This window comes from Choloepus didactylus, chromosome 23 (assembly GCF_015220235.1).
Source record: "Choloepus didactylus isolate mChoDid1 chromosome 23, mChoDid1.pri, whole genome shotgun sequence".
Classification (NCBI taxonomy): domain Eukaryota; kingdom Metazoa; phylum Chordata; class Mammalia; order Pilosa; family Megalonychidae; genus Choloepus; species Choloepus didactylus.
In genome coordinates, this window is record NC_051329.1 from 7591947 (window position 1) to 7610966 (window position 19020).

Genomic DNA, 19020 nt, shown 5'->3' on the forward strand with positions numbered 1-19020 from the left:
GCTATCATGCATTTTATTAAATACCTGATGTGTTTCTGGGCAGAAAAGAGTTAACACGGCAGGCCTGACTGCTCTCCTCGGAAAGGCCTGCTTACAGCAGGGGACCTTGGCTGTCACCTGGGAATGTGGATTTAGGGAGAATTACCCCCATACCCTGACTGATAAGGATGGTTCCTTGGGCCTAGACTGTTTGTACAAACAATACAGCTTATACTGAACACCTCCTTTCCTTCTAGGAGTGGGGAATCTTGGTATGTGTGAGGCAGAAGGTGCCTACATCACCAGCCCCCTGTGAAAACCGTGGGCACCGAGTCTCTAATAAGCCTCCCAGTAAACCACATTTCACATGTGTTGTCACAACAAACTGCTGGGGAAATTAAGCCCATCCGGCGGAACTCCACTGGGAGAAAACTCTTAGAAGTTTTCTGGTTTCCCCCAGACTTCACTTCATGCATCTTTTTCCTTCACTGGTTGTGTGTGGTCACCTTTCACTGAAATAAACCATAGCTGTGAGTATGACTAGATGCTGAGTGCTGTGAGTCCTCCTAGGGAATCACTGAATCTGGGGGTGGTCTTGGAGACCTTCAACACAGTTCCCAAGACTGCAGCAGATAAAGAAGAACTCACTCATTCCCTTCCTCCCCTCTTGGTGTCTTGCTCGTTCCTCCTTTTCGACCTGCATTCAGTCCTGGACTGTCTCCCCTTCTCACACTCTTAGCCTAGCTGAGTCCATCTGTCCCCCTTGGGCTCCTATTTTTAGAACCAGACTCACATTTCCAGAGCCCAGCTGACATCTCATCTGGATTTCTCATAAGTGTATCAAATTCAACATGTTCAAAATGGCGCCAATCCACATCTGGTTTCCTCATCTTAGTGAACAGAACCACTAACCATTCACTCAAGCCAGAAACTGAGGAGCTGTCTGTGACAATCCCTCTCTCTCACCCATCCTCATTCAATTCATCCAAGTCCTGTTGGTTCTACCCCCAAAATATCTCTTGAATCCAACTACCACCTCTCTCCATTTCCACCACCCCACCCTGGTTTCTTACCTGGATAATCTGGATCACTCCAACCTGCCTGCCCCTTCTCCTGCTCGTATCTCTCTCTTATCTGGTCTCCAGAGGGAAGCCAGAAGGATCCTTTACAAACACAAATGCAGACCAAGAATAAAATCTAGCCCACTGAGACTGAGAGTATCTTTTTGACCAAAAGGGGGATGCAAAATGAGACGAAATACTTTCAGTGGCTGAGAGATTTCAAATGGAGTCGAGAGGTCACTCTGGTGGACATTCTTATGCACTATACAGATAAAACGTCTTAGGCTTTAATGTATTTGAATAGCTAGAAGTAAATACCTGAAACTACCAAACTCCAACCCAGCAGTCTGGACTCCTGAAGACAATTAGATAATAATGTAGATTACAAGGGGTGACAGTGTGATTGTGAAGACCTTGTGGATCACACCCCCTTTATCTAGTGTATGGATGAGTAGAAAAATGGGGATAAAAACTAAAGGACAAATGGGGTGAGATGGAGGGGATGATTTGGGTGTTCTTTTTTCACTTTTATTTTTCATTCTTGTTCTGGTTCTTTCTGATGTAAGGAAAATGTTCAGAGATAGATCGTGGTGATGAACGCATAACTATGTTATCATACTGTGGACAGTGGATTGTATACCATGGATGATTGTATGGTGTGTGAATGTATTTCAATAAAACTGAATATAATAAAAAAAAAAATCTAACCCACTTAAAGTGGCCTCGTTCTGCACCCCTTCCACCAGCTCACCACACCCCCTCTACCCCACCGCACCCATCTCAGTTCTGGGGCACACCCTGCCCCTCTGCCTGGAACACTCCTGCCAGTGCAGTTCAGCTGACTGGACCCATCCATCTGTGACAGGCTGACCAGTGGCCCCCAAAGATGTCAATATCTAAATCCCCAGAACCTGTGAATACGTGCTTTACATGGTAAAGGGGACTTTGGAGGTGTGATTAGGTAGAGGATCTTAAAACTCAATGACCTTATGGTTTGTTAATTTCTTGGGGTATGGTAGGAACATGCTGGAAGCAACAACAACAACAAAATAATAATAAATTCAATGACTGAAACTCAAAAAACAGACACTTAAATTTTGTGCATTTAATTGTATATAAAAAAGAAAAGAACTGTAAACAAATACTGGAATCTAGCTAATGATATGCATCCTGAAGCATTTAGGGGGTACTGCACCTATGTTGCAATTTACTTTGAAATGCATAAAAAATGAGAGAGTAGAAGGGAAGGAGGGAGGGACTGAGAGATCTTTAGATATGTGATAAAGCAAGTGCAGCAAAATATTAATGGCAGCATCTAGGTGACAGAATGCAAGTGTTCACTGTAAAATTCATTCAATCTAACTGTTATATTTGAAAGTTTTCATAATAAAATATTGGGGCAAAAAAAATGAATAACAGAGCAATACAGTAACAAATATAATCAAGTGCTAAAATAAATAAGTAATAAATACAATGGGTCCATGGAAAAGGAAATAAATCCCCGTAAGTCATTTGATCAAGCCAAGTCTGCAAGAATTTCAGCAGAGCCCCAAAGATGGACAGGATTACAATATATCAAAGTGGTTGTGAGCATGACGATGACCCAAAAGTTCCTGGATGCTAGTCTCACCTTGATCTTTCCCACCTATGTGCTCTTGGACAAGTAACATCCTCTCTCTGAGGATTACCATGAGGATGTTCAGCACCTTCTGTTTTGGATGTTATGTGACAGTGCTTTGGGTGATGAGGCACACACACAGAAGAATGCATGAAAGGACAGCTCTGTTAGATCAAAGGCCCAAGACGGGGAGAGGGGAGAACGAGGATGGCAGAGGGGCCTGCTGGGTTTACCTAACCTGGGCTCCTGCGAGGGTTTGTGGAGGAGGGGGTTGAGAAGCGGCACAGGTAGGTCCTGGGCTTTTGCCCTTACTGTGACCCAGAGGGCGGGGAGGACTTTCCCAGATACTGGGGATTGGACATTTCAAACTATATGGGGTAAAAAGTAGAAGTAGCAAGGGCCCTTTGGAGAAGCTCAGGGCAGCTTCCTATCATGCCAACCATATGAAGATACAGGCCTTGCTGGTAAATTAGGTGGCACAAAAGGGTGAAGGGCTGTAAGGAGAAGAAACGGCAGGGGCAGTTTGGAGAAGCTAGGAGCGGCTCTTATCATCCTTACTAAATGCACTTACACCCAGGGCAGGACTAGCTGTGGTGGTTGCTTAAAGGGAAACTTACAGCTAAGCCAGGCAGGATGAAGAAGCACCAAATATAATGTCTAGTATGCCCTCACGTCTTCCTCATCAGGTTTTTGTGGAGACTAAGTAATACACAAAATGTTCTTAAAAGAGTCTTGGAACAGGACAGATGCTCAGTAACTATTAGCTATCATCTGCAAAATGAAGGAAATCAGACCTATCGACAGGTGTGTGAAGGAGGCATAAGAAAACATTTTCAAAGCACTACATGTAGTGTCTGTAGGTAGTAAATGCTTCAAAAAATTAGCCCTTATGAGAGGGCCTCCCTTAAAGCTGAGCAGTTGAGAGCCAACAAATAGCAGTGCACTTCCAGCCCTGCCAGTACCTGAGGTTAACATATTGTTGATGAGCTCCAGGAAACCTTCCTCAGCCACATGGGCATCGGTGAACAGGAAGATCATCATTTTGTTTTCAATTCCAAGTTTCAGATAAAGATTCTTCAGATCATCCCGAAAGTTGTTCTCAGAGTAACCCCGGCTCAGAAGGATCTCGAACACCTGACAACACAGAGCACAGCAGTGCCATGAGAGGACGGCGCTGAGCAGAAATTCCAAGGCACTGGGCCTCCTTGCACCTGCCTGCGGCAGCACTGTCTAGGCGGAAAGCAACAGCAAGGGAACTGCAGGCGGAGAGAACAGCTCCGTGGAGCAGGGCTCACACATTTGCACAAGTAGTCACATATTGTGCAGCCACTTAAAAGGGACAAATGATAACAATATTTGATAACTCAGGGCCATTTTCACAAAAGCCTCTTGCGTGAGGAACACAGGATCAGAAAAACTATAATATCTATTTTCTCTGAAATACGTGCAGGCAGGTGAGGGAGTATGCAGGGTATATAGGTCTGTCTATATAGGATTATGTGAATATGGCAAAAGTTCTGGAAGGGACACCGAAGTTGTTAAAATGAGTTATTTGAGTTACACAGAGGAAGGGAGGCAAGAAATGGGGAGGTGGGAAAGGAAGCAGGGGATGGGCCAAGCAACAAAGGAAAAGGAGAAAAAGAAGGCATCCTCCTTCAAAGGCTATCTAATCACATCTGTGAGTTTATGTAAAACCAGATAAATTGTGGTGGAATGTATAAAGAAATTAAATAAAAAGCAATTTTAAATTTTTAAGTAAAAAATCCTTATTATACCCAAAATAGATATAAATGTAAATAAAGACAAATTTAAATCACACTTCTGTTCAGGCATTTCTTTTGGCTCAGAGTTACGAGTTAATAGTTTAACTGCAATGAGCTAATAGTGATTTTTGAAGTACGTCAGAAGACCTACAGAAACATAAATCTCTCATCCCCTACCTTCCCTCTACCCATATTCATACACACACATGCACACACTGACCTGTACTTCACACTCAATCTCTCAAACCCAGTCATTCCATGCACTCTCACTCACATGCACTTACACACCCAGTCACTCTCACATACTTACTTTCACATGCATTTTCACATTCACATACACTCACGTCACTTTCATACTCACGTATGCACATGAACTCAAAGTCATGAGGACGACCTTCAGCAAAATATAATTGGGCCTCCAGTTCTGCCTGATGCCTGCAGAGCCCGCTGCCACCTCCCTGAGGAGCAGCTATCTCACTTTCCCTAGAGGAGCAATTAGCACCACCCTGGGTGAAAAACTCACCCTGACTCCACTACCCAACCACATCTCCACTTCCAGGCCACAGTTACAACCAACACGTCCTCATCCTCCTCCTGACCTCTCTGCTGGGTCTCACACCCAGGATGCACAACAGTCACCACAAAGGAAAACATGTCAGATTTACCAGGGCTGATCAACAGAAATCAACTTGCCCAGAGGGTAACATCTTACCCCACAGAAAAATGTAGAAAACAATTATAAAACCATTACATTTAATAATGATTTCAAGTACATATTTTATCAGATTGAAAGGTATATTAACATATGCATTTTTCATTTTTTAAGAAATACATGAAACAAAAGGTCAATATTTTTAAAGCACTGTGAGTTAGTCATTGAATTAACTGTGACTACTTTTACTATATAAAGAGTCCTCACACATCAATAAGCATTTAAAGAGGCAACTCACAAAAAGGAAAGACAAATGGCCTACAATGTATAAAAAAGATGTTCAAGCTTCACTACTGACTGAAGAGATGCTCATTTAAACTACAGTATTTTTCACATGCCATATTGACGACGTCAGAACGACAATGCCTAGTGTCAACAAGTTTGGGGAAAACAGGCACTGACAGTGGTGGAAATTAGTGTTGGGGGTGGCTGGTTGTTAATTGAGGCACTTAATAAAAAGTATGATGAATAACATAATACTCATGTATGCACCACCCATATTAACAACTGATTTAAAAAAGCTGTCATATTTGCTCCAAACTATTTTTAACCAAATTGTAGGTAAAGTTCAAGTCCTTTGTCTTTCCCCCTTGTCCCCCATCTCCAGGTCCTTTCTCCTCCACTTTCAAGGAGGCAAGCACCACTGTGAGTTTAGGTACAACTTTTCTAATGCAAACTTTAGTGCCATATATCAAAACTCTTAAAAAAAAAAAAAAAAAAGGAAGAAAGAAAGAAAAGAAAAGCACATACCCTTGACCCACCAATTTCCTGATTTACAAACAAAATGATTCTATGAGAAAAAAAAGGAACAATGTACAAAGAAAAATGAATGAAGATGTTCATCACTATATTGTTTATAATTAAACAAAGAAAAAGCTGACTGCCCACTAAGAGAGAGGGGTTCTATCCATACAATGGAATACTGTGCAATCTTTCAGACGATGCTCTAAATGTATAATTACTGACTTGAAAAGATGTCAGTGACATAGTGTTAAGTGGAAAAAATTACAAAACAGTTATATATAACACTAACCAATTGTTAGCAAAACATAAATATGTTTGTATAGTCATAGAAAATCTAATTCTGGACGGATGTGCACCAAAATGTTACTCGTAATTAGCAGTGGCAAACTTTAGGAGGTGATCTTTATTTTCTTTAGATATTTCTTCATTTTCTGAATTGTTGCAGTGGGCATGTATTACACGTAGACAGAGAAACCTGTGAATCCATGACAACAGTGACTATGATGATGATAATGATGGTGAGTTAAATCAGATTCCAGAAAACATGTAGAAGACAACAAAGTTTGTTGAAAAGAATGCCTTCTGCTGAGTAAAGAATGCCAAAACCCAACAAGAAGATTCTCCTCCAAAGGCCGACTTCTCCAAGGAGTTCGAGGTAGGCATGAGGGCGAGTGTCTGAGAATAACTGGGGTTGAATAAAGACCTTGGTCTGCACTGCAGGATCACACATAAGATGCCTCCAGAGTCTCCATAAAACAGGTGCTGGGTCCAGTTTTCCACAGAGTTGGAGGCATCGAGCCAGCATAAAGGGAAAACCTAACACTGCCTGAAGGCAGAATTAAAGGGGGCTCTGGGGAAAGGGTGGTGAGTTACAAAGATGACTCCTCTTCGAAACGAAGTCTGGATGCCTGGAGTATGCCTCTCCTTCAAGAGGGCCCTGCAAGAGAGTCACCTGTGGAACTGGGGAGCTATCTGTAAGAGCCTGAGAATGGCCCAGAGCTGTGTGTGTGGTGGACATACGGATAAAGCAGCCAGCAGACTGCCGAGACAGCACACCGGGTCTACTGAATTTTGAGCCAAGCCTTCCTCCATACGAGTGCATGTTACAGCTTACAAGATTTGCTTGCTTTTAACTTTTGAACTTGATTTGACATATTCTTCATTCCAAAAACAATATGAGACAGTTCAATGCTTTAGGTATTCAGTTAAAGTGCTAATGTCAAGCCAAAAAGGAAAAAAGAAAAAACTCAATTCTTTATTCTATGTAAACATCACGTTATGATATGCTATAGATTGTTCCAACACTTCCATGACTCACCAACTGCAGAAACTGGCCTAATAAGCGTATTTCTGGGAAGGGAGACAGACTCACCTCGTAGCCGGCTGTGAAAGCTGCCAGCCTTGCAAGAGACTGCTTCCCCGAGCCCCCAAGCCCCACCAGCAGAGTGTGGCCGTGGTCCATTCGAATAATGCGGTGCACGCGGGTTAGGTGCTCCAGAGCATCATCAAACAGAACCAAGTTCATTTTGGTGTTACTTTCATTATATTCCTCAAGAATTTCCTGAATTTAAAAAAAAAAAAAAGGATCACTTTAAGAGGCATACTCCCTCCTGTTGTCCAGGAGAGATTAAGGATGGAGAAGACATGTTTTGAAAGTATATAATGACTGAAATAATTAAATCATTTGGATCCATGGGACTATTCTAGCTTTGACAATCAAGATGCTGATCTGCTATCCTTTGATTGGTTGGCAGCAAGCCAAAACATACTACAAAGCTCAACTCATTAATAAAATTTAAAATGAGCATTAGGGAGATCAGACCAGTGCATCAGAATCCTGAGACCCTCCATATACTGGATGAAGTGCCCCAGGGCTCGGTGTGTTTCACAGGCTCTTTGGATCATTCTGATGCGCTGCTGGATGTGGGGATCCCTGGATCGGGCACAGCCCACATTTCAAACTGAGACAGAAGCATGGATGCTCTACCCATTTCCATCACTTGGGCACCCACTCAGTGCTCAGCAACCCGGCTTGGCCCCCACTCCCGGCAGGAAGGCACCCCTCAGGAAGGTGAGCCCCGCCCTAACCTGAAACAGAGCCTTGGCCGCCTCGTAGTCTTGGATGTCTTCATAGATGCGCGCTTCCTCTTCCTGCAGAGCCATCCGGAAATCTCCAAACAGTATAGGGTCCCTCATCACTACCTCCAAGTCATCGTTAAAATGTTCCTCCACCAAACTTCCTATATGGTCTTGTACCTTAAAAGACAAGGTCACTTAAAAAGTCTAAACTCTAACAACAGTGTATGTGCACAAACTTGTCAGGAAAAGAACATACACTATTATTATTTGAAGTAATTTACATCTAATTTTTTTTTACAATTGTCTGTCAATGGATGAACAGATAAACAAAATGTGGTCTCTATCCATACGATGAAATATTATTTGGCCATAAAAAGGAATGAAGTACTGATACGTGCTACTATCTGGATGAACCTTGCAAACAGTATGCTAAGTGAAAGAAGCCAGGCTCAAAAGGCCACATATTGTTAGGATTTCATTTATATGAAATATCCAGAGCAGGCAAATCCATGTACTTAATACAATTAAGTGCGAAATACACAATAATCCATCCTCCTTTACCTGTTTACTTTTACAGTTAGTGTCTATTTTTCTGCAATTAGTTTCCTATAAAAACACATTGAGGTTATGTTTTACACTGCTTCTTCCACTTAGAGAGGAATTCTTGGTTAGAGTTCTGCATCTGCTGCCCCACTTGGATGCACTGACCAGCTTCTTGTCGGCTTCGTTGATCAGCCGGTCATGGAAGACTCTCAGACACTCGTTCCTCCAGACTCTCACCATCTGGGTCACCGTCTGGAACCTATAGGATTGAAGGGCAGAAGCAGCTGCCAGGTCACATAGAGAAATGCAAGGCCACTATTTTCAGATGGGTACACAGGGTGCAGAAGGGGACTAACATTTCTATAGCCCTTTTATTCCCCTAGTCTCACATTAATGAAATATAACAAAAGAGTTCAACAGAAGTTAACAATTTAAAGTAAGGATTACAAAATCATCAGCTATAAAATTCTATTTTAGGGAAGAAAAAGAGCATTATCTATAAACAACATAAAACAAATATCTGACACTACCCTTGCATGCTGGAATATATAAATTTAAAATCAGCATCAGGCTACTGGCAGCTCCTTCTCCTAAGAAGCAGTCCCTTCAGGCCCCTGCTTCCTCTTATTCGGGAACTTCCCCTGGTTTCAGACAGAGTCCTCACTCTACCCAAACACCTGCCACGGCCCTCTCCTTAACTGTCACTCCAAACCCTCCCAGGGCTCTTGAGAGTAAGTCTGGATACATGTAAAGTCCTTAATTCATTTTTGTCAATATTATGTTGATTCATATTGTGAAGACACATAATTGCACTATACTTGTAAATCTACATCTTAAACTATATGTATAAATGAGTCTAGTTTAATAAGAAAATTCTATATCCAGACTTGATTCCTTTTGTTCTCCATGCTTACTACTTCTAAAGACAAACAATATAAGCAACTGGCAAATTCAGTTGCATGAATGAAAGGCTCCACCCAAGCGAATTCCCACCTTGGAACTAAGGAAGAGAGGTCAGCAAGGCAGTGCCACTGGAAAGGTTTGATATTCCTGCTCCAATTTCTACACATCTGCTTCTCCTAAGTCCACCCTTCTTCAACTTGAGGGCTTACAGAGCATCAGGCCTTAAGCAATGCACTTAAACTTTTTTTTTCCATTTCACATAAACAAAAAGACAAAACTCACCCATTTGAAAAGAATTAGGGAAACCATAATACTTAGGAGGCATATTCTAGCCAGACAAAGCAAACTCACCGCTCTGGGTTAGTGAGGACAAGACCATTAAAAACCCGTGACAGATCTCGGAGGTTAAAGATGTAATGGAACTTTGAAGGGGTGGGAGGCAGATCCTGGACAACAGTTTTGTAAAGTGCTAATGTGCACTCTGTCAACTTGTCACTCACAGCCATGATGCTCTCATGAAATACCTGGAAATGGAAAAGAGCCCCCTAAATATCCATCACAGATGGATAAACAAAATGTGTTCTATCCATACAATTAGATATCATTCAGCCACAAAAAGGAAGGAAGTTCTGGTATGTGCTACAGCATGGACACCATGTTAAGTGAAAGAAGCCAGACACAAAAGGACAAATACTGTATGATTCCATTTATATGAAACATCCAGAACAAGTAAACCCACAGAGGCAGAACACAGATTAATGTTGGAGGGATGGGGGATCAGGGAGTGACTAATTAATGGGTTTCAGGGGATGAAAATGTTCTAGAACTAGATAGTGGTAATGGTTGCACAACACTGTCAATGTATTTAATGCCACCAAAATGCACACTTGCAAACGGTTAAAAGTGGTAAAATTCATGCTATGTGTATTTTACCACAGTGAAAAAAAGAAAGAAAGAAAGAAAAAACACAAGATAATAAATAAATAAATAAATAAACTAGAGAAACTTGTCAGTTGATCTTTTTAACTTACCTGGATTTCCACGTTAACTGTCAAGTCTAAATTGTGTGAACCCAAAACCCCAAACCAGTCTGAATTTGTGTTTCACTTGACTAGTGTAGAACTACAGCTTTGAGGGCCAGTGTCTTGAGGCCGGGCTTGAAGGCCTCAGGCACCACAGCCACTACTGATCACACATGGCCATGCTACACCTCTACCTTACCTGCCCTGGCCCTGAAGCCTGAGTTTGTGACCCCACTTACTGAGGAAATGCCAGAAATAAACAGTAATTATTTCAATGAATGGGAGCCAAGCAAATCATAATAACAAGTAATAACTAGTAATAGCCAATATCTAGTGAGTTCCTGCTATGTGCTTGGCACTGTGTTACATATACACCTTACATGTATTTTCTCCTTTCATTCTCCAAAAACCCAATGAGGTGGGTCCCATCATTATCTCCCTGTTCTAGGTGACAGAATGGGGGCTAGAACAGCTCAAGGGACTTGTCCAAGGAGCAGAATGGGAACTGACTCCAGCACCCAAGTCCTCTAGTGGATTCACTGCTGTAATGCAATGAGGCAAACATAATGTGGGGCCACATTGTGATATCCATGGACCCGATTAAAAATTATATTTAATGGCTGTGTTGGTATAGAGATGAATACAATCCAAGATGGATTATAATTTTTTCCTTATGATTTCAAAAGCAATTAAAACATTTTCATGGGTCCTAGGCACTGTATGGTGAGTCAGCCCTGCATACACATCTACCCAAAATCAAGTTACCGAGGCACAATATTGTAAGTACACCAAACAAAGATGTCTGTGAGTAAAGCTGAAAGAGGTGAGCTAGGAGAATGTACGACACCAGAGGTAAAGATAGATGATAAAGACTGGGACTGTGTAACTTGGCAAACACTGGAGCGGCCAATGACTGTTATTAAATGTACAAATATAAAAATGTTTTTGCATGTGAGAGAGCAAATGAATGTCAATCAAGCACAGTATTGAAAAAGGGATGGTATTTGGGAAAAAACATAATCAAAGCAAACTGGAGTCTATGGTCAATAGTAATATTGTAATATGCTTCCATTAAATGTAACAAAGGCAATATACCAATGCTATGTGTGTATGAGAAGGGGATATAGGGGAGGGATATGGGATTCTTGGCAGTGGTGTTATTTTCTGTCCTTACTATTATATTGTATTGTATGACATGTTATTTTTCTTTTTGTCATCTTTTTTATTATTCACTAAAAAAAAAAAAAAAACTTTTTTTTGGTAGTAATCAATATGTTCAAGTGCTGATTGTGGTGATAAATGTACAACTTTACAATGATACAATGTATGAATGACTGTACACTGGATAAATGTATGGTATGTGAATATAACTCTATAAAATTGTAGGAAATATATATATATATATAGGAGTAAAAGCTTTGGAGAAAACATGGAGAGAGGGATGTACCTATCTACTGTTGATGAGCAGGCAGAATGGTGTAGCCTTTCTGGAGGTCAGTGTGGTGGCTCCACAAAAAGCTAAGTATGTGGGGTCATAAGGTCCTGCAATGTCATTATGGGGTATGTCACTGGAAGATCTGAGAGCAGAGACATGAATGGACACTTGCACACTGGTGTTCACAGAGACAGTATTCATGATTTTTAATGGGTGGAAGAGGTCTAAGGGTACACAGACTGAGGAACAGAATGGTGAACTGTGGTGAGTGCACACAATGGAATACTGAGCAACTAGGAGAAGGAGTGAAGCTGAGACATGCAACAAGGTGAAGGGATCCTGTACACAGCATCTTGAGTGAAGTACACCAGAAATAAAGGCAAACACTATAATGTTTGGACTAACTACAATGTGTAAACTCAGAATTGAATCTTAGAACACAGTCTAAGAGGGAAACAATTATTGTAATGGTCCCTAGATTGTATGCTCTTACAGCAGTCACATCTATTCCTGAATTGTAATAGCTCTCTCCAAACTCTGAGACGCTGATCCCTTAGTGTATAACCTGATTGGTCTCTGCAACAGTGGGTATCTCTGTGACACCTGAAACTCAGAGCTAGAGCTCGGTAGATATGAATGTCAGTATTACCACATACAGTAACTGTTAAATAAAAAAAAAAAAAAAGGCTGAAAAAGAACCCAGACTTCAATTAGTGATATGAATGAAGCAGATCTGGTTAAGACTAGGGTAAACTGGGCCAAAGAGTAAAGGTTGAAACTGACTGTGTTTTAAAACATCAACTTCCACATGATACCAAGGGAAAAGATGTCTATTTGTCTATTTGGTGCAGGATCTATATTTTCTGAACAGTATAACTCTACAGTAAGTTTGTTCAAACACCACAATTACATGGAACTTTGAATAGGAAGTGAGATATGGTAGGTTAGTATAGGTTAGAGTGAAATAGTGACACATCGCAAAGTAATTTGGGCAGAGAATAAAAATATATTTGCAGGGCCCCTCTGAGGAGCTGGGGGAAAATGCAGAAGTATTGGACTTCCTCACCTGGACTGATGCTGATGTTGTCACAAACATTAGGATTGGTGGTTTAATGTGCTGAGCCCTCTATCATGGGACTTGCCCTTGTGGGGCTCCTTACTTCAAAGGAGAGACTAAACCTGCATATTATTGTGCCTAAGGGTCTCCCCCTGAGTACCTCTTTGTTGCTCAGATGTGGCCCTCTCTGTAACTGAGCCACCTTGGCAGGTGAACTGACTGCCCCCCCACACACATGGGACCGACTCCCAGGGATGTAAATCTCCCTGGCAGTGCAGGATATGACTCCTGGGGATGAATCTGGACCCAGCATCGTGGGGTTGAGAATATCTCTTGACCAAACGGGAGATGCAAAATGAAACGAAATAAAATTTCAGTGGCTGAGAGATTTCAAATGGAGTCGAGAGGTCACTCTGGTGGACATTCTTATGCACTATATAGGTAACACCTCTTAGGTTTTAATGTACCGGAATAGCTAGAAGTAAATACCTGAAACTATCAAACTCCAATCCAGTAGTCTGGACTCCTGAAGACGATTGTATAACAATGTAGCTTACAAGGGGTGACGGTGTGCTTGTGAAAACCTTGTGGATCACACTCCCTTTATCTAGTGTATGGATGGATCAGCAGAAGAATAGGGACAAAAACTAAATGAAAAATAGGGTGGGATGGGGGGATGATTTGGATGTTCTTTTTTACTTTTATTTTTTATTCTTATTCTGATTCCTTCTGATGTAAGGAAAATATTCAAAACTAGATTGGGGTGATGAATGCGTAACTATATGATGGTACTGTGAACAGCTGACTGTACACCATGGATGAATGTACATGTGAATATATCGCAATAAAACTGAATTTAATTAAAAAAAAATCAAGTTACCAAGGTATGGCCTTTCAAGATGGAGGAATAGATTAAATGCAAAGATTCCTCTGAAGGAAATGGTACATTGAAGACATTGAAGAGTGAAATAAATCTCGGGTCCACTTCATTGCGGCCTCCTCCAGCTTTTCCCATAGCAGCGACAAAGCCAAGGTCTCGAATGCTTTTACAGTTCAGCTCCTTCCCACGGTCATATAAGTATCCTTTCTCCAACAGCAATTTTAGCAAGGCGATTGGCTGCTGTGTGCCGTATTCATCCACCTTGATATGTTTAAGGAAAGGAGAAAAGAGTAGTGCCATAGAGCAGAAGTCGGAGAGGCCTTTCCTGACCATCTCAACTAAAGGCCATCTCTCCTGCTATCCCCTCAGAGAATTCTGTTTTTAGTTTCAAAGGGCTTGTCCAAGTTGGTAGTTATATATTCATTTGTACTTAATTTTAATTTCTAGTGTCTCCCTCACTAGACTGTAAACTCCATGAGGGCAGGGACTACCTATATTTTGCCGATCACTGTACAACAGCAGTCCCATAAGGGGCATTCAATAAATGTGTTGACTGAGTGGATGGTTGAACAGACAAATGGATAGATGGGTGCATGGATGGATAGATGGATAGATGGGATAAATAGATAAACAGACATATAGATTGGTAAACATACAGATGGATAGATGAGTGGATGATGGATAAATAGATAAACAGATGTACAGATTAATAAACATATGGATGGATGGATGGATGGATGAGTGGATGGATAGACGATGGATAAATGGATAGGTAGGTTCTGGATTTGTACGCAGTCCACCTAGAAGACAGACTTCCAGAAAAAAATGCAGAAATTACATAAATTTAAATTCCAGTATACTAAGAAAACTTTGCACCTCTCAGGGTCTAGCCCCAGAAACACCCTCATTGTGAACACCAAATTTCTCCCTTCTTTGGTGAATTCAGGGGAATTCTTACCAAGTATCTGACCTTATGCTTTCCATGTATACAGGATAGAGAACAGTATAGTTATCCAAAGTATAGATCATTTGGAAATCACTTGCTGAAACATGAGCTAAATATAATTCAGAGGCTGCCGGCTGCCTGTCTTTAAGAAGCTAAGAAACTAAGGCTCACAATCTATAAGGAAAAAGTCCTTCTGTCCAAGAAGAGCATCCCAGGAACATTCTCTCCTATACTGGCTCCCCACACGATACGCCTTGCAGACATCCTGCAGAACAGACAGGCATTTCTACGCTCGCTCACTCGCACACACCAACACAAGCACAAGCGCTGCCTTGCCCATCCTGCCCCACTCCTTACACTACCTTTGGCAAATTCATGTCATCCATGAACACCAAGAGGCGTTTTCCCATCGGCGGACCATAGGTGTCTTTGGTTCGTTTTTCCACATTTGCTTCTAAATTCCTTTGGATATCCAAAGATGTAGTGCGGGAGGAAAAATTGACCATTAACACAATCTGAAATGGAGAGAGAATTTGAAAAATGGGTCTTTTCTTCATGGCATCAGCAGTAAATGTTTGAACATAAGCCATTTTACTGATTCACTGGCATTTGAACTAACATTTTTATACCCCAATGTGATCTGTATTTAATTTTTACATGCTAAAGCAAGACTTTCTCTTTCCTTTTGGCAGACTGTTTGAACCAATACCAAATTGTCACATATGGGCCTTGGAAGCCACGTGGCATAGCACAAAGTGGACTGGGGAGTCTTGGCTCTGTACAGTTCTGGCTAGCAGACCTCCAGAAAGTCACTGAACCTTTCAGAGCCTCATTTTCCTCATCTGTGAAATGATTTTAATAACATCTGCCCACCTACTTCATAGAGCCTTCCCTGGGTATCAGATGAGATGAAACGCACAAAGTTGTTTTCAACACAAGAGAACAATATTCAAACATAAGTTACCATCATGCCTGCTGCTTCTTAATAAACAGGTGAAAGAGTACGATTCAGTCTCTGGGACTAACTGCTGGAGAGAAAGGTGCAGGAACCCCCCTCTGGATCCCTATGTGGAGAGTCCTCAGGGCCTCTACTGTGCTTCTTAGAGGGAGTGATGAGAGTTCCTTGATCAAGGGTTCTCCCACCTGAGCATGCTCAAACCACCTGGAGAGCTGGGGATGGACTCATTCCCAGAATTTCTGATTCAGCAGCTTGGAGGTATTTTTAACAAGTTCTCAGGTGATTCTAATGCTGCTGGTCTGGGGACCATACCTTGAGAATCACTTCCTCAAAAAACCCCCTCCAACTATGGTGCCCATGTGTGCAGGTACAAAGAAGGTGCAGGTGTGTTAAAGCTGACTGTGCATCTCATTACAGCGCACGTGTCCCAGTGGGGCACCCACCTCAGGGTCCCCGTGGAGGGTGCTTCTGAACGTGGCTTCCTTTTGCCCGACTCTGCAAACTTGCAGGTTCCTCTGGCTATAAACATCCCTTCTGTGCCTGCTACACTGACATCCTTAAAGCTAAGGTGGGGGATTGAATCACGAACCTTGGGTTGGACATGTTCTCGGTCTTGGTCCACATCTTGGTGGGTGTGGACCCACTGTAAATAAGATCTCTTTAAGATGATACTTCAGATAAATTGTGTCCCACCTGAGCCAAGCTGGGCTTTAATCTGGATTACCGGAGTTCTTTGTAAGCAGAATGAAAGTCAGATGGAGAGAAGCCATGGGGAGCAGCCAGGAACAAGAAGTTAATGGAACCCAGAGCAGAAAGAAGAATATGCCGCCATGCACACTGCCATGTGACAGGAAAGCCAAGGAACCCCAAAGAAGACACCCATCCCAGGAGGAGGCAAGACTTCTAGCCTCTGAAACTGTGAGCCAATAAATTCCTGTTGTTTAACTAACTCACTGTATGGTATCTGTTTTAGCAGCTAGGAAACAAAAGCACTAAGTAAACCATGTTTGCATGTGCCAGTGTGTGAGTGAGCTGGATCATCACATGCAGCCTGGCCTGGTCCAGCCCACATCTCTTATGATGCCCAAATAAGAGCCCGGCTGACCACCCCTGCCCCAGTGAGGCACATGGGTTCCTGGAGCCTCTTTGCTGCCTGAGCTACTGGGAATGGAAGAAGCACAAGTCTAAGTAAAAGAATCAGGGGGAAAGAGGAGGGAAAAATTTCTCCCCTCTGAGGTTCCAGAAGGCCAAAAGAGGATTCAGAAACTTAAATAATGAGGAGGCGCTAATGAAGTCAGAAAACTGAGTCAGTGAGTAGATTTAGGTCAAGTATATAACAGCTGGACCTCCTAAAAGTCACAGGAACCTACGTGGAGGACATAGTCTTCACTCAGTTATAAATGATAAATAAAAAAATTCTCCAAGCCAGAAGAGGTAAAGTGTTGAGCAGGAGAACTCTGAGCCAGAACAGACCCCCTCCTTCCTAAGTCCTTGGGGCATCCCAAGCACACCTGCACCATCATAGTTCATATATTCACTTCACATTTGTTACCCCCACTGACTGCTCAACCCTCAAGAACAGTACCTGAATGTAAAAAGGTTTTAGAAACCATGAAATGCTGGTTAATAATTTGAGAGTCTCCACGAGGATCACCAGACACCAATGGAATATTGCAGAAGGGCTGCTATGCGACTACTCCAGCTAGGTCAAAAAGACACTGTGGCTCTGCTTTGCTTTCTACCTTGGACGTTCTCCCTGAGGGAATCAGCTGCCGTGTCCTGAGGATACTCCAGCAGCCCTTAGAGAAGTCCACAGGGTGAGGGGCCGAGGCCGCCAGCCAACAGCCATCTTGAACGCCAACCCTCCAGCCCCAGACAACGCTTCACATGACGACAGCCCTGGCAGTAGCTTGGCTGCAACCTCATGAGAGACCCAAGCCAGGTCCACTTGCTACAACACTCCTGGATTCTTGACCCACAGAAATGGTGGGATAGTAGGTGTTGGTTGTGTTAAGCCACTAAGTTTGGGGGAGATCTGTTATGCAGCAGTCAATAACTAATACAAATAATGACTTACATTAGTCTCTTTATTCAAGCTTTTGAGGAACTTCTGGGTAGTGGCTGTCTTAGAGGTGCCGGATTCACCAACCAAAATAACAGGGTGCTTAATTTTAACCATGTGTTCCAACATCCAGGTTGTGCGGGTTGTATCCACTGTATGAACTAATAAAAAATATATTAAGAGTGGGAGCATCACAGCAGCTCCAAGGAGGGAAAGCATTCCACAACCTGGAGTTTCACACAATCCATAAAAAGCCAAGAAGTGACCCTGAACATGTATCTATGGGTAAAATCTTCTTAGGAGAACTTCCTTACCCAAACCAATCATTTTTTTTTTTTAGAAAAATATATAATTTATTTTTTAATTCAATTTTTTTGAGATATAGTCACACACTATACAATCATCCACAATGTTCAAGCAATTGTTCACAGTACCATTACATAGTTGTGCATCCATCACCACAATCACGTTTTGAACATTTTCATTACCACACACACAAAAGAGTAAGAATAAAAGTTAAAAGTGAAAAAGAACACCCAAAACATCCCATACCCCCCATCTCTCTCTATTATTCATTTACTTTTTATCCTCATTTTTCTATTCAACTGTCCATTCACTGTATAAAGGGAGTGGGAGCCACAAAATTTTCACAATCACACAAAAACTGATCATTTTTAATAGCTTCATGAGGTATAACTTACATACCACAAAATTCAGCTATTTTAAGTTATAATTTGAGGAGTTTGATACATTTATCATCACCATCATCCAACCAGTTTAGCACATCCAACCTGTTTTTAATTTCTATCCCGATATTCAGGACATTAAAAGTTCAACTTCTCCCTTGATTACATCGCTCGCATACCTGCAGGATGTGGCTTCCTGACCACAACTTCCTCTAATGAGTGTGTATAACCACAAAGTTTTTCATCCTGATTGGTTCCTATGAGCCAGCTGGCTCACTCTTTAAGACACCTGTGTGAAATTACCCAGTCTACAATTCATCCAAATGGCCAAAGGGGTACATTTAAAATATGGCTCAATATCCAATCATCCACAGAACATGACTTCTAAGGCAGTGCCTTTTACAAAACGCTGCCTTGTTCCTCTTTGTTCCTTCCCATGCCCAGCCAGCTGTGGCCCAAAGAGAGCCCGTAGAAATGTGGGAAAGCAAAGTGGCACCCCTCAGCCCAGCAGCCAGTCTCAGCCTGCCTGGGGAGAGAGCTGAGCATCGTAGACATCTGAAGATGCACAGAGT

General features: G+C 42.0%; 1 protein-coding gene across 8 annotated transcripts in view; it reads right to left on the reverse strand.

Annotated features, from left to right (window-relative positions):
- DNAH10 (dynein axonemal heavy chain 10) overlaps positions 1–19020 on the reverse strand; it is a 183860-nt gene that overhangs the window by 41944 nt on the left and 122896 nt on the right. For all 8 annotated transcript variants that reach the window (XR_005213945.1, XM_037816529.1, XM_037816528.1 and 5 more), the window contains 8 exons: positions 17778–17923; positions 15105–15257; positions 13797–14057; positions 9754–9926; positions 8665–8758; positions 7966–8133; positions 7250–7438; positions 3621–3792 (listed from right to left, as the gene is read on the reverse strand). Coding sequence is in view for 7 of the 8 variants with exons in the window: in XM_037816529.1 (XP_037672457.1) it covers positions 3621–3792; positions 7250–7438; positions 7966–8133; positions 8665–8758; positions 9754–9926; positions 13797–14057; positions 15105–15257; positions 17778–17923 (1356 nt within the window). In the remaining variant the exon portion in view is untranslated. The remainder of the gene's footprint in view (positions 1–3620; positions 3793–7249; positions 7439–7965; positions 8134–8664; positions 8759–9753; positions 9927–13796; positions 14058–15104; positions 15258–17777; positions 17924–19020) is intronic.